Source organism: Gossypium raimondii, chromosome 5 (genome assembly GCF_025698545.1).
Source record: "Gossypium raimondii isolate GPD5lz chromosome 5, ASM2569854v1, whole genome shotgun sequence".
NCBI lineage: Eukaryota > Viridiplantae > Streptophyta > Magnoliopsida > Malvales > Malvaceae > Gossypium > Gossypium raimondii.
Window position 1 is genome coordinate 3,382,354 of NC_068569.1, and position 15,058 is coordinate 3,397,411.

The 15,058-nt window shown below is 35.1% G+C and overlaps 3 protein-coding genes and 1 long non-coding RNA gene across 4 annotated transcripts; 2 read left to right on the plus strand and 2 right to left on the minus strand.

The window, feature by feature from the left end:
- The first annotated feature begins 1,768 nt into the window (after positions 1-1,768).
- On the plus strand, positions 1,769-6,854 carry LOC105768669 (uncharacterized). Its single transcript, XM_012588742.2, has 6 exons — positions 1,769-2,177; positions 2,387-2,670; positions 2,767-2,856; positions 2,938-3,009; positions 3,222-3,338; positions 5,579-6,854. Exons 1-6 carry the CDS (start codon positions 1,865-1,867, stop codon positions 6,686-6,688), a joined length of 1,986 nt encoding a protein of 661 aa, XP_012444196.1. The 5' UTR covers positions 1,769-1,864; the 3' UTR covers positions 6,689-6,854.
- A 146-nt stretch (positions 6,855-7,000) lies between these two features.
- On the plus strand, positions 7,001-9,271 carry LOC105768671 (uncharacterized). Its single transcript, XM_052631088.1, has 3 exons — positions 7,001-7,786; positions 8,222-8,385; positions 8,938-9,271. Exons 1-3 carry the CDS (start codon positions 7,646-7,648, stop codon positions 9,122-9,124), a joined length of 492 nt encoding a protein of 163 aa, XP_052487048.1. The 5' UTR covers positions 7,001-7,645; the 3' UTR covers positions 9,125-9,271.
- A 385-nt stretch (positions 9,272-9,656) lies between these two features.
- Positions 9,657-11,217, minus strand: LOC105768670 (ferrochelatase-2, chloroplastic-like). The gene is made up of 7 exons (XM_052631412.1): positions 11,065-11,217; positions 10,843-10,986; positions 10,662-10,763; positions 10,461-10,567; positions 10,129-10,368; positions 9,959-10,054; positions 9,657-9,795 (listed from the first exon to the last, which is right to left on the minus strand). Exons 1-7 carry the CDS (start codon positions 11,215-11,217, stop codon positions 9,657-9,659), a joined length of 981 nt encoding a protein of 326 aa, XP_052487372.1.
- A 2,155-nt stretch (positions 11,218-13,372) lies between these two features.
- On the minus strand, positions 13,373-14,174 carry LOC105771400 (uncharacterized). Its single transcript, XR_001126490.2, has 2 exons — positions 13,775-14,174; positions 13,373-13,622 (listed from the first exon to the last, which is right to left on the minus strand). It is a non-coding gene; the product is annotated as an uncharacterized LOC105771400 (long non-coding RNA).
- Between the last annotated feature and the right edge of the window lie 884 nt (positions 14,175-15,058).

Below are 15,058 nucleotides of genomic sequence, written 5' to 3' on the forward strand. Positions count from 1 at the left end.
GATATAAAATGTTTATCATGTTAATCCCTTCAGAAATTATTAGTCATAATACTTAAATAACACTTTCAGCTCCGATCAATTAAATTAATATTAGAAATAATTATAAAATAATGACCAGGTTAAAAATGTTTCGAAGTCTATTTAATATGAAATTTTAATGCATTGAAATTTGTCGGTATTTTTAAACGTTAAATTATATTATAATTTAAACAGTTTTAATATTGTTAATGATCGGAAAGTATAGAAACTTGATTTATGTGAACGAACGACAATAAAGTAATTAACTTCAGCAAATGGTAGAGGGCTACTTTTGGATAAGAAAAGTAAAAGTTACTGTGCTTGTAGGTGATTGTTTAGAGATAGTAGTATTTAAAATAATAATAATAATTTTATCAACTTCTTTTATAATTCTCGTCAGGAAGTTATGAAAGAGCTGACATGTTTGTAGTAGAGAATGAAGTTGCAAAATTATGTGAAAATTACATTTATCCCTATAAATAGAGGGGTATTAGCATGTTTAGATGCAAGTGTGCTTCCTATTTAATTAGAGGGATCTTTCGAGAAAGATTAAGAAGTATGCTTATATTCTAAAGCTCCAAACAATTCTTAAATTATTTGCAATCAATTTTAACATTTCTTATTAAGTTGTATGTATCCTTCTAATTTCATTTTTTAAGTAATTCAAAATAATATACATCAATAAACCTTTTATAAGTAATGATGAATAAACAGTTCATAAGCACTAACAAATAACTCGAGACTCTGACTGAAAGTTGTTATCGAATTCAAACTTTCAAATTTATCTTGCACACAAAAATTAGGGAATTGTGATGTTAATCAACCGAAACATTGCGAATCACCTACCTAACCTCCTCTTCGCACAACTCTCTCCTCCTCTCTGACCACGTAGGCTTGCCTTTTTTCTTCCTCAACCTCCATCCCTTTGTTTGGCCTCTCCAAGACTGCCGAGTACATGATCTCTAAGGTCAATGACCTTGGATTTTAAAAAATAGGTTTTTATTATTTGTATTGTTGACCGTATGTCATGTGTTATTTAGATATTCATGTTCTTTACATTTTAAAGGATGTTAAAGTCTTTTATATAAGATGTATAATTATGTGTAAATGTAAAATTTAAAATTATAACTATCAAATAAATAAAGTAATTGTTAGTAGTAAACCATTATTAATTGGAGCGACATGATGTTGTTGCTTTATTGATTAAATTAAAGCTTATGTTTATGGGTATGCAATGATACCTATTCTAAAGTCTCATTGTTTAAGTACTAACTATTGTACTTTGAAGATATTATATTTTCTTATAGAAGATATTACATTTTAAATTTACTTGAATCCGCAAAAGAAAAAATGTAAACTTAATTTAAATTTGTTATTTCTCAAAATTTACAATACCAAATATGATAAATAACACTAATTATTGGTAATTTCATAATGGTAACAAAGGACTATTCACTTATGTCATAAGAATATTTACTGCAGTAAATATAAAATATAATATTTTATTACTAATAGTGAGAGTAGGAATAACAATAATAAATTATATTAACTTGTGCAGAAAAAAAAACTTTATGAGCGACAACTTGTCCAACAATCCAAAAGAAGAGTCATTTTATAAATATATGAAAATTAAAAAAAACACGATTGGTCGCGCACATTGAATCAATGACCTACAGTGGATTTTTTATTTTGTACATACAGAAAAAAAGAAAAATCCAATTCACGCGCACAAGAGGAAAAAATATCCAAATCCAGGATTAATATATAGATAATAAAATCCACCGGCAAAGTTTTAATTGTTATATCGCAATCCCTCTAGGGTTTCTCTCTCTCTCTCTCTCAAACTATGGCAGACGAAGGACATTACTCTTCAGGCCCCGACTCCGGTAGCCACAAGCGCAAATACGATGACCAGGGGCCGCTGTCTTCCGTTGGCCGGAGGTCCACAGGGTTCTCGTCTCCAGATTCCGCTCCTCCTCCTTCCTATAACAGCGTCCCGCCACCGCTTGACGGCATCGAGATGGCCAAGCAGCGAGCTCAGGAGATTGCTGCTCGCCTTACCGCGGCCTCCGCTGGCGCTGAAGCCAAGCGCCCTCGTGTCGAGAACGGTTCTGGCGGTGGTTTTGATAACGAGAAGGGATTTATGTCCGCTCCTTCTGGTATAGCTCCCCCATTGTCTCTGTTTCTTGCCCATAACACGGTTTCTTGAATGGTAGAAACTTCATTATTTGAGGGGATTATTGCATCTAGGTTTTGTATTTAGGGTTTCGAACTTTTAACTATATATTGACTTTTTCAGCTGGTAATAGTATAGATCTGATTTTTGAAAGTTGATGCAAAGCGTAATGAAGAGCTCTAATAAATGCAGATATAAAGCACATGTCAAGCTCTGCTCCTTCGGCAATACCTGCTTCATATGGTAGCTACCATGGTACTAGCAAAAAGATTGACATTCCACAAAATAGGGTTGGTGTTATAATTGGCAAAGCTGGAGAAACCATTAAATATCTTCAACTGCAATCTGGCGCAAAGATTCAGGTCCAGCGAGATATGGATGCAGATCCTAATTCCGTGACTAGGCCTGTGGAGCTCATGGGTACTGCTGAACAAATAGCTAAGGCTGAGCAGTTGATAAATGATGTTCTGGCGGAGGTTATTCATCCTTCATTTTTTATCCATGTGAAATTGTTGTATTGACCTGTTGCAGAATTTAAGGAATGTAGTAATATCTTTTAATGCTTTGTCCAGGCTGAAGCAGGAGGTTCTGGCATAGTTTCTCGAAGATTGACAGGACATGCTGGAAGTGAGCACTTTGAAATGAAGATACCAAATAACAAGGTATCCAAATTTAAAGTGTTACTCAGCTTTGTTCGTTGACTTTGTTGTTTCAAGATAATATGTTATTCTGCTTGATCTCAGGTTGGCCTGGTGATTGGTAAAGGTGGTGAAACAATTAAAAATATGCAAGCTAGAACTGGAGCTCGTATTCAGGTTTGAGTCATACTAGTCATCTTTATTTGGAAGTTCTCTGTTGTTGCTTAGCTTCATATCCACGGATGTGTATTTATTTGAATTATATTCAGCTAACTTTGGACCAGCTTTTATTTATTCTTAAGCATTTTCTTAACTATGCTCTTCTGAACCAGTCATAATTGCACCTGCAAATATGGTTTGACAGCAGTTCATATGCTATTCTTGTGCAGGTGATCCCGTTGCACTTGCCCCCAGGTGATACATCTACAGAAAGGACATTACACATAGATGGGACTAGTGAACAGATTAAAACTGCTAGAGAATTGGTTGATGAGGTCATAAGTGAGGTATGCTTGGATGTGATTCTAGGAGGAAATGTTTTCCTTGAGTTAAAATATTCCGCCCCTCTTCTTTTACCTGGATCGCTTGTGCTTGTTTTGTACGTACATTATGCATGCCACTCCTGGAGTTCTATCCATAAATGTTCTTCTTTGAGTGTTGATTTTCTGTGATTTTGGAAGCATTATGCTTTTTCAGTTTGTTGTCGTCGTATTCCTTATATTATTAATTGCAGGGTAAAACCATCGTTGTCCATTTGGGTAAAGTAGGGACTAAATTCTTACTCCATATGTTCATTTTTTCCTAAATAGACTGTTATTATGATTTGTCAATCATTGCCTCTGGTCAATGTTCTGAAAATCTGCCCTTTATTTTATCAAATTTTTACATTTCCTCGTACTTGTATGTACCAATTGAGAAAGTATATGGTTCTCCCACACAGGTTTTACCATTTCTTCCAAGTATTCTGATGAATAATTCTAGGTGCTTTTATATCCCCGTTTCTTGTGTAGTTATTCAGCCACTTTGAGATATAGATTGGATTTACATTATCATCAATATCTTTCTTCCCTTTGTTCCACTTGTTAAATCTTGAGAGTTGCAGACATCTTTTGCTGGTGATCCTTGTTGCTATGACAGCTGATTGAGAAATTGTCATATTTGTCAAGATGACTAGTGGAAGATGAGCAGATCCTCTACTTTGTAAGAGATTCGACGACTGTTTTGTATCAAAATTTTATGGTTCTAGTTTTATGTTAGGAGCTAACATATGGTAGTTTGAACTGGTTGGTATCCTTCTTGAAATCTTATCGGTGGATTTATAGTATTACATGCCAAATTCAAACTGTCAAGGTCTTATCTGCAGTTGGTTTCTTATATATTATTAAAGTAAATTGTGTGTTAAGGATTCAAACAGCTGTGAGTCACAGATGGTTACTGTTCTTTAGTTCTACTTCAGTTTTGAGCTGATGTTTTATGTTTAGTTTGCAAGGCAGGTCTTGCCCCCTCAGATGTTAGGATATAGTGCTATAAACAAGGACTTCATTCTGGTGATAGAACTCCAATATTTTCGTCATCCTTTGGTTTAGTATGTATTGGCCAATTGATAACACCAGCATTTGTTTCTGTCTTGGCTTTTCCTCTGCATTGTGTGCTATGGTTTGAGATCCTAGCTTAATATTTAGGAATCTTTTATTTTCAGAGAGGCTTGAAGTTGTTGGATATTAAGGTTGCTAAATATTAGACTCTTATATTAAATAATGTTCCTATTTCTGTTAGTCTTCCCACTTGTTAAATAGTTAACATGGGTGCTTTAGTTTTTTGTACTTAATATAGTGCTTAATTTGGCTTATTCTTTGAATCTTTAATCTTTTCAATCTTATTTACTTATTTGAGTGTCCCTGGTTTCTTCTCCGTTATCCTTTAACATTGTTGGCTGGGGATTACAAGTTCTCATAACCTTGAATTTTCTACTCTGAAAATTTAAATTACACTCTCTACCTGCTAAAAGATTGTTTTCTCTAACTAAAAGATGTTCTTTAACCCTAATTGTCGGGTTTTATTTGCATCAGATTTCTCCTCGTTCATTATTTGTGTTGGATTTTTTTCATCAGAAAATTCTGACTTTGAGATGGTGTATATGAAGAAAATATGATGATAAAGGTTGATTATCCAATCTAAATGCAGATAATAATCTTTAAGTGTTTGATCTATATTGCATTTTTCCTTCCTTTTTGGTATATAAAATTTTAGGGTCTGTTTTAAGAGATAATTTGCTTAATTCGTGTTGATTGATTTTTCTAGGACTATTGAATAAGGTGATATGTAGTGTACTTTTAACTGTGAGTTTCTTGCCTGTACATGGCAATGTAGTACATAGTTATTTTGTCTTTAATATGAAAGCTTCTATTAGTGTTTCTGGGTTTTTTTTCTCTTTGCACCCATTCACTTCAATTAAGGAGAGGATGGGCTTCTGCTGGAGTAAAACACAATATTCCCTCCGACCATACGGTATGTAGGCATTTTAAACCCTTCGTACTATTGTACAAACTCCATTAAATCCACTGTGGACATATTTTGTGTATTTTTGCAGTTTTATGCTGATTTTGATACTTGCTGTTTAGTTTTTTTTTGGTATATCCCTATTTGTTTATAGATGCATATTCTGTTTCGCTGTATGTGTTTATGTGCCACTGTGCCTTCATCAAATAAAAGTGAACTTGTTATTTGAGGAAATAATTTTGTGCAGAATCGTATGAGAAATCCAGCAATGGCTGGAGGTTATCAACAGCAAGGATATCAAGCACGACCACCTGCAAACTGGGGCCAAGGGGCTCCTCAAATGCAGCAACCTGGCTATGGTTATATGCAACCTGGAGCTTATCCTGGCCCTTCACCACAGTATAACATGTCTCAGCCACCTTATGGTGGCTATCCTTCCCAACCTTCATCTGGTGGATATGCCTCTGGTTGGGACCAGTCAGCTATACCACCAAACCAGCAAAGTTCTTCTGCAGGTGGTTATGATTACTATAATCAACAGCCTTCTTCACAGCAGCAGCAAACGCCTGGTGGTTCAGCAGCTCCAACTGATAATAGTGGTTACCATTACAGTCAGCCACCAGCTTCTGGCTACATTCAACCAGGACAAGGTTATGCTCAGGATGGCTATGGTGGATACCATGCACCTCCACAATCAGGTTATGGACAGCCAGCATCATATGAACAACAAGGTTATGGTTCAGCACAAAGCTATGGCAGTGCAACGAACCCTACTCAAGAGGGTCACACTCCCTCCTATGGTGGTCAAGGGGATGCTGGTCAAGTACCTACTTCTACCCAGCCTTCTGCGGTGGGTCAGCAAGGGTACAATACAAGTCAGGTGCCTAGCCCAAATCCTGGCAGTTATCCACCTCAAGGAAGTACTCAACCTAGTTACAGTCAGAGTGGCTATGGGAGTCAACCACCAGCTCAGTCGGGCTATGGACCACCACAAGGGCAGAAACCAGTGGTCAATCACCCTGCCTATGGGCAGACACAGCAGTCTCCTACCACCCCAGGAAGCTATGGCCAGGCAGGATATCAATCACAGCCTCCATCTTCTGGCTATGGTCAAGCAGAATCAGGTTCACAACGGCCTCAATCATCTACTTATGGTGGTGCTGCAGCTGCTCAGCCGGGATATGGTGCCCCACCCTATGCAGCACAATATAATGCCTCTTATAGCAGTTATTCACAGCCTCCAGCATATCATTCTGACAGCAATGCAAGTGGGGGCACACGTGGCACTTATGAGGCAGCGCCAGCTGCTCAAACCGGGCAGCAAGGTGGAGCTGGAAATGCATCACCGCGAACTTGATTAGGGGTAAGTTTGTTTTAAGACGATTAAATATTTTGGTACTTCATGCAAATGGTTTTATTGTACTCCAGGTATAGATCTAGCTATAGTTTTTGCAATGTGATTTAAAGTAATGCTAGTGTTTTACTTCGATATTTTGATGCTGCAAATGGTTTTGGATGGTTTATTTGTCTTGCTTTTTTATGCTTATCTTTTTAATCTGAGGACTATAATTGCTTGTTTTAAGTAGTCATTTTGTTCATCTTATAAATTGATATTCTTGAGGAATGTCCTTATCCTTTGGAGGCTGGTTATAATGTTATACAAGGCAGATGCTGCAGCATTCCTATCAATGATCGACGAGGGAGCAAGCAATTGCCATCTGGGCCAAACAAACTGAAAATAATACCCAAAAAAGTGAAATTTACTGAAATGCCCCCTGTTAAATTGGTAATCCTACGTTACCATTTATTATTCCGCTAATCTTACAATTTTCTTCTGGTGATTTTCGGTCTCTGACGTTCCAATATTAGCCATTTTTTTTCTCATGTGCTTTCGCCTTTTATTTCTCCAAACCTAAAATCCTATCGGAGTGAGACCAGGGCTGAACCGAAAGGAAGGTGATAGAATTTCCCGCTGCTCAGCTCTCTGTGTGCCGAAAATTTCGCTTCATCTTCAAACCTAAATATAATGAATGATAATTATAGTAGGAGCATTCGATTATTTTTCTTGACAATAATGGTGCCATAATTTAATTCAACTTACAGTATCTTTCTGGCAAAATCGTCACAATGAATAAAAAAATAGGGATCACTTTAAAGAATATGGCCAAAAACAGGAGGAAAATGAGGAGATTGCAGACTAACCGAGTTGTTTTCAAAGTTAATTCTTCGCTGCCATGTGTTAAAACTTGAAACTGAAAATTGTTTCCTGTTCTTCGGCAATGGGGAGACTGGGTCTCTGACAGATGGCGTAATAATGAACGTTCAAGCTAGCAGAACTCACCAGGAAGGAATTTATATTAATAGGGTAAGGTATATTCTCGGTTCTCAATTTGCTCTCTCCCAACCCCCAAGCACGTATCGCAAAAAAAACTATTCATTTGTTTCCTCTTCACAGGTTCTCACGCTTCACTCTTATTTCCTTCTTAATATTTCCCTATTCAACTCTTATACTGTTGTCTCTTTCTTTAATCTTCATTGTTTACCGACCGAGTTCTATGGAGGTTTTATAGGTTTTCTTTGGAACATGTTCATATTTCCCGTCTTTTTCATTTCCTTGTTTTAATTAGTTTAATGCTGCTTAAGAAATTACGTCTCCTCTCTTGTTTCAAATTGATTTGTTGATTTGATCTTTAGAATTTGGATATATTTATCGTGTGGGAATTACGTCACGGTATGATGTATTTAAGACGCGCAATTCTGGAATGATTTGATGGAGAATGTTCAAATTTTACGAACAACGATGCTGAGTTGAAAATCTTTTGGTGCAAGTCGAACGCTTTATCGTAAAATTATACGGATTCAATCATGATATTTGGTTTTATTTGTGAAGCTAATGGCGTTGACATTCAAGTTAGCTCAGTTGCAGTCCAAGGCAACTCGAGCATCCCAGTTGGTATCAAAGCATGCTCCTCTGTACTACAAGCAGCTACTTGAGCAGAATAAACACTACATTCAGGACCCACCCACTGTTGAGAAATGTAACCTTTTGTCAAAGTAATTATTTTACACTCGTCTAGCCAGGTTATCTCCTATGATCAAACCACTGCATTGTAATTTTGGGTGATATCTTTCCCTCTTTTGTGAGATTCTTTGCATATAGATTGATAGACACTGCAAATGATGGTTGAATGTTAAAGGTCTGAGCAGGAAGCTTATGCTGGTAGTTGATCTTGGTGGCAACGGTAAAAGGACAACGGAGAGGGTTCTTGTCCTTGTTTCGAGTTATTGCTTCGACTTTTGCAATCTCTCCTATAACAATCAATGCCATGCAAAGCATGGTGATGGGTTGAAACAAAAGGCGTGGCTGCATTTTAGTGTTAAACGTTAGCATAGACTTCTCCCAACATCGTATATTCATTTTTTTCTTTTTCCTTGAGCCTCTATCGATTGCCCTATGCTTCCCTGCATTGATCAAACCTTCATGCTGATCCATTGGATATTGCTTTGTTTACAGACAAGTTTTCCTTCTTATATCGTCACTGCTTAGTGTTGTTTGATTGTGATTTTCTGTGCTTGTGATGATATGTACATGTGAATTCGATGCAGCATTCCTAGCCGATACGAGGCATTCCAGAAGGAGATGGATTATGTGAAGCTAATGTGGAAGAAAAGGAATGAATGGAAGATTGAAGATGCAGGAATTGCTACGCTGTTCGGGTTAGAATGTTTTGCTTGGTATTGTACAGGAGAGATTGTTGGTCGAGGTTTCACCTTCACCGGCTATTACATCTAATTGAGTCACCAATATCGGCTTCTAAGATGAGCTGGTCTAGCTTTTTACTGTATTCGTTTTCTTGAATGTTTCCGTCAAAACATACGGTTTTGCCGTTCTGTAAGAAAAATCAGACTGAGCTAGCGATAACCTTTTCTGTTTCAATAATTTTCTCATCTTCCTCCTTGCATAAATATGATCAATCTCATAACAAGATGCATAACCAAACGCTGTGCAGTCAATATGCACAGATATTTCTCAAGGATAGCGGCAGATATATAAAGAATATGTGGTCGTAAGCAGCTTTCTGCATCTCTTTGAACATGGAAATTATGAAAGACCAAAAGTGAATGAAAATAACATGGAAATTATGAAAGACCAAAAGTGAATGAAAATAAAATCTCAAAATGCCCTCCCTCAATCCTCTTGTTGGTTTTGGTAGGTTAATTCCATTTTCCTTTTGATCCATGCACTTGTATTATTCTATTTTTAAGATGGTTATCATTTTCACGTTTTCCTATCTCAAGCTCCGGAGAAAAGGGATTTCGGGAATTCAACGGCAGTCGGATTCTTTGGCAGTTTCCCTTAAGATTGATAGGCTTTTTGCAGATGGTAGAGCTTCAACCACAGCATCAGCTAGATCTGTGATGAATGAAGAGGTGCAACCTAGAGCAGGCACCCGACCCAATTCTCTATACCGGATTTAAGAGCTAAGTCCTTGTATCACATGTCTATCTCTTCAAGAGTCTCTATGTGCTCACTTACAAAGCTGAAATTTGTGATGGAAGTTGAATTAATCTACCACCACATAATCTAAGCATTTCGATCCACATGATAACAGCTACTCAGATGGACCTTATCGGAACAGCTAGAAGACTCTTCACACCTTTCCGGCCAAGCTCAACAAGAACTTCATTAGTGTAGGGCTTCAGCCATTGCACCGGACCAACTCTACTCTGTAAGGCAAGCATGGATAAGTTGTTATTATTCCATGTGAAAGCAGACACTCGGGTTCTAAAACTAACCTGTGCTCTCGCATAATTAAGTATATGCACTCCTCGATTTGATCCTTGTACGGATCTCCATCATTCTCGTCGTAGCTAACCGGCACACCATGGGCACTAAAGAATATAAGGACCTCTTCAGGCTTTTCAAATTTGCTCAACTGTGTCACAATTGAATCAGCTATAGACCTAATATAACCTTGTCGTCGGTACCAGAAGCGGATGATCGAAACAGGTAATCTCAATAAATATGCATCGTCCCTGAAACATAACTTGCATTCAGAGCCAAACGGCGAACAACAATGGATGGTTTCAAGCAGGAATAGGCTTAATAAAAATGATCTAACACCTACATGAATATTCGCTGCAAAACTCGTATGCTTGACCCAGTTGTGGAGATTGAGAACTGAGGAAACAATGGCAGTAGAACAAGCTTCGTTATCCTGTCCCACTTAATCTGCTGCATAAAATAAATAATGCTTAGAAATATAGAAAAAAAAAATGCATTTGAAGACTGAAAACTTGTTCGACCATCAAAAGATATGATTACGAACCTGCTGAATTGCCTCCTCCATGAAAGGGTACCAACATCGCATTCCCACATATACATTGGCATGTAAATTCTTAGCTTCCAAAGCCGTTCTAAGAGCATCTGCCTGCATGCATCAAAATTTTCCGGCACCGGCACAAGGTAAACGTCTCAAATTTTTAGAATTAAGGGATTTTCATTTTTACCTGTTCATCTGTTATTCTACGCAAAGGTGAGCCACCACCAATGGCAGCATACCATCGTTTGGTTTTGGGAGCAAGAAGAATAGATATTAACTTTGCCAATGGTCGTTGAAGGAACTTAAACAGCTTAGGCAGCCGTATTACATCCTGCATGAGGAAACGGTATCACCATTAGTAGATTTAAAAAAGCCCAGAAATGGATATAAAAAAAAAGGCTATACGTACGGGATCAGCAAACAAGTTACACAGAAAGGGTTGAACATCATTAAGATTCTCTGGTCCTCCAATATTCACAAGTAGGACACCAAGCTTCTCAGTGGCGGCATGTCTGCAACGGCATTCTTGCACGAATTTTTCACTGGATGTGCAAATCCCCATGGTGCTGTTCGCTTGAAAGTTGAGATTTCTCTTCTGAATTAGGCCACCAATGAGACGGCTATGATATTGGGTATTCGAGTATGAACTTGAGATGACCGAAGGATTATATATTCTGTTCACGAAAACAAGAAGTTTGAAAAATGTAGAAAAGAAAATATTAGGTCTAAAAACCAAATAAAAAAAACAGTATGAACCTTTTGATTAAAACCCAAAGCTTTGATCTGCCGGATAATGATACGGCCACCATAGTTTGGAATCTGAACTGAATTGAAATGTGTGTGTTTATGTGAGATTATGGAAAATGGAAAGTCGAAGAAAAACTGGGTTGGCTCTCAAGAGAAGAGTAAACGTATTGTTAAAGCTAATACAAACCTTTTAGTTCACATTAACGAATTAAAGGCGCCTTAATATTAAACCTCTTCACAAACTTCCAAAGTCGGTATGGTGTTTGAATTCAGAATTGTAATGTTATTATGTCATGAAATTGAACTGGTAAATTAAAAAAGTTGGTATTAAACCTCTACTCAGCTGATAAATAGAAACAATTTCAAGAATCTTTGTAAATCATTTCAAAAATAAGCTTTTTATTGGGTTTTCATCTGTTTTTTATTTTTCTGAACTGGCCGATTAGGTTCTGATTGTGGGAGAGTGAATGGTTTCATTTCATCTATTAATTTTACTTGGGACAGATGCCTACGCAAATCAAAATTGCGAATATTACAATTAATAATTCTTTTATTTATAAAATAGAAATTTTTTGAAAATAATATATTTTTATTAATTAAAAATAAAAAAATTTAAAACAACATGAAATAAAAGATACATTAATACTTTTAAAAAAATAATAAAACCTCATACTTAAGGATGTAATTGTAATCATCTAACCATCTAATGAAAGGAGCTAATATGTTTAAAAACTGAATTAAAAATAATTATAAAATTAAAGCAATATGAAATAAAAATACAAATGTAAGTAAGAAAGAAATCGAACCCGACGCTCAATAATAAAAAACTAACATTTAATCATCTAACCAAAACTAAAAACGCATCCAAATTAAAGCGTTTTTTTGTAAAATCCATTGAAATTGCCGCATTTTTAATTTTCACATATTCTCTTTAAAATCGATCTATTTCGATAATTAAAAAAAAACTTTAATCTCTCAATTTCCCTGAAACATATTTAAGGAATTCACCGGGGGATTTTAATGTTTTTTTTTTAAAAGTAACTCAAAATTTATGTTTTTGTTTGTTAAAGTAGATCGTGCTGGCTGTCTTGTGTATCCAACCATCTCTTAAGTAAATGCCACCCTTTTAATGAAAAAAAAATATTCTAACAATAATTTTTTGAAGGATTTAAAATTTTTCCAAAAATTAATAAAATTATCAACATTTAAAAAGCCAATGTCTAATCAAGTAATTTCAACACAACCCGTACTTTAGGGTTTTGGAGAAACCGCTATATAAAAGCAAGCAAGCACTGACTATATTTTGTAAGCAGCCATCCAATCTCATCTTCCGCTCCTCTCTCCAGTTCATTCTCTTCTACTATGCATTTCATTTTAGAGTTTATATGGTTATTAGATTTTGTTTTCTTATATTACAAATGGGAATTCTGTGATCAGTAGTGGTGAGTCAGATAGTTGCAGATTGAGCGGCTCCATAACAGAGTCAACAGCAGGTGCCGATCCATGGCGTCCTGACTGCCGCTTGGAGCCCAGATTTAGTTAAACGGGAGAAGACCCATGAAACTCACCGTTGTTTCATGACACAATAACCCGTTTATATTTAATTTTTGTCTTATTTCATCGACGTTTTTTTGGAGAATAAAAAATGTTAAGCAAACGGTAAGACTTTTAAAGCTAACAGTTGAAAGCGGGCATCCAGTCAGACACGGGTGTTTGTTGTTTTACAATAGCAATCCACCTTTTGCATGGTGCCCAAAGCTAGCTGCTTACACGATTGGAGGCCGCCTTTCTTTCTTCATTGTTTCCTTCAAATTTAAAGCAGCTAAATATGTATATATAAATATGTAATTTTTGTATTATTGGTATTGATTAATTTGTATTAATGGCTCCACAATCGAGTCAGCAGTGAGAGCCTTTTTCGAGACGCCTTGTCTGCCGCTTGGATTCAAAAGAAATTTACTGGAAGACTATTGCTTGAAATATTTTCTAATTTTATGTAAGAAATTTTACAAATTTCAGCCTACATTTCACCATCAATTCCTTTTACTTTTGTACCCTTCATCTCGTCAGTTTCATTAGCAGCCATTTTTGGAGTTGAAGGTGTCTTCTGTTCCACCACAGCATTTCCCCCTTATTTTTTGGTCTTGCTGAAGAACTCTGATCGGACATTTTTTTGAATCTTGTAAGGTCTGATTAAACATACACAAGCAAACAAGAAATCTAATACGAGAGTTGTTAGAGGACAAATTAACTGTTGTAATATTAATCATCTCATCATATTATTTAGCCTCGAAAGGAAAATGAAACCAAAGATGGAACTTCCACCTATCAATCTTAAAACTCAGAATCAATTAATCATTGCCTTTTCTCACCTTACAGAGAATATCAACAGATTGGTATTTGCTGTGGTGTAATGATGTTGCGTCGATTATTTCGATGAAGCAGTCCCGTCTGTCTCTGCTAAAGACCTTAAGGAAGAAGAGATGAGTGAACTGAATTGGAAATTTTACAAAAAAAGACAAGAATAAAACTGGCTCTTCTTGGTGGAAGAAATAAAACGTTGTTGGGAGTAAATAATTTGATGTTGAGAAAACAATAAATATTATGTAGATATAATTATTATATTATAAAAATATTAGGTTAAAATACAAAATTTAAGATTTAGTTGTTAATTTTAGTCCGTAGTTTCTATTAAAATTTATTAATTTAACATATTTATTTTTGACAATGACAATCTAATCAAAATTTTAATTATTGGATTTAAATAATAGGATAGCCTAATCAAAACAATTAAAGTGACAAACCATATGCTAGACAAATTTTGATAGGTGATTTTAACAATTAGATTAAAATTTTAAATAAAAATATGAGTATAAAAATTAAATCTTAAATTTTGTCAAAATTTTTGACAATGACAATATTTTAACCAAAATAATTATAAAAATATATAATTTTGTGTTAAAACTTTGAGTAATGTGTGCATTTAACTTTGAGTAGCAGAATTATTTTCAATCCAGGAGTAAGTTGGAGTGTGTTTATATTCTTGTTAAGAGTTAAGTACAATTACGATAATTTTAGGTATTATATAAAAAATAAAAAATATTAAAACTTGAAAATTTGTAATTATTTTAATATGTGACAAGATTTCAACTTGTTAGAAAAAAACTACATAGATAAAATATTAAATAGTCATTTTTTATTTATCATGAATTGTTATTATAGTTATTAAATTTTGTTTAACTTATTTGTTTTAAATTAATATTATAGTTTACTTTCTTATATATTATTTAAAATAAATATGTAAAATCTATGTGACATTAAGGACTAATATTTTTAAAAGGAGTGTTAGACATTTCAAAATTTTTAGAATATAATAATTAAATATATTTATAATAGTATGTAATACATGTATAGCTAAAACATTTTCTATTTGCATAACTCCATTGTAAGTAAACTAAATAATTATCAATATTATATCATTTTCTTCGGTGGCTCTAAATTTGAATTGTGATAAAACTTTTCTAAATTAAAAATATAGTATTAAAAGAAGTTGATTGCAATACTAAATAATAATTATAAATTACTCAAAAGTTTGCAGTTTAAATTAAAGACATATTTAATTAGCTTTTACATTAGTACTTTTCGTTTCATTGGCT

What these genes read in the sequence shown, in the direction of transcription:
- LOC105768669 (XM_012588742.2), top strand. Translation starts at nt 1,865, where the DNA reads ATGGCAGACGAAGGACATTACTCTTCAGGCCCCGACTCCGGTAGCCAC. An exon ending in TAAATGATGTTCTGGCGGAG is followed by an intron (nt 2,671 to 2,766) that starts GTTATTCATCCT and finishes TGCTTTGTCCAG; the next exon opens with GCTGAAGCAGGAGGTTCTGG. An exon ending in GAACTGGAGCTCGTATTCAG is followed by an intron (nt 3,010 to 3,221) that starts GTTTGAGTCATA and finishes ATTCTTGTGCAG; the next exon opens with GTGATCCCGTTGCACTTGCC.
- LOC105768671 (XM_052631088.1), top strand. Translation starts at nt 7,646, where the DNA reads ATGAACGTTCAAGCTAGCAGAACTCACCAGGAAGGAATTTATATTAAT. An exon ending in CATTTGTTTCCTCTTCACAG is followed by an intron (nt 7,787 to 8,221) that starts GTTCTCACGCTT and finishes TTATTTGTGAAG; the next exon opens with CTAATGGCGTTGACATTCAA. An exon ending in AAATGTAACCTTTTGTCAAA is followed by an intron (nt 8,386 to 8,937) that starts GTAATTATTTTA and finishes AATTCGATGCAG; the next exon opens with CATTCCTAGCCGATACGAGG.
- LOC105768670 (XM_052631412.1), bottom strand. Translation starts at nt 11,217, where the DNA reads ATGGGGATTTGCACATCCAGTGAAAAATTCGTGCAAGAATGCCGTTGC. An exon ending in GTAACTTGTTTGCTGATCCC is followed by an intron (nt 10,987 to 11,064) that starts GTACGTATAGCC and finishes TTCCTCATGCAG; the next exon opens with GATGTAATACGGCTGCCTAA. An exon ending in CTTCTAGCTGTTCCGATAAG is followed by an intron (nt 9,796 to 9,958) that starts GTCCATCTGAGT and finishes AATCCGGTATAG; the next exon opens with AGAATTGGGTCGGGTGCCTG.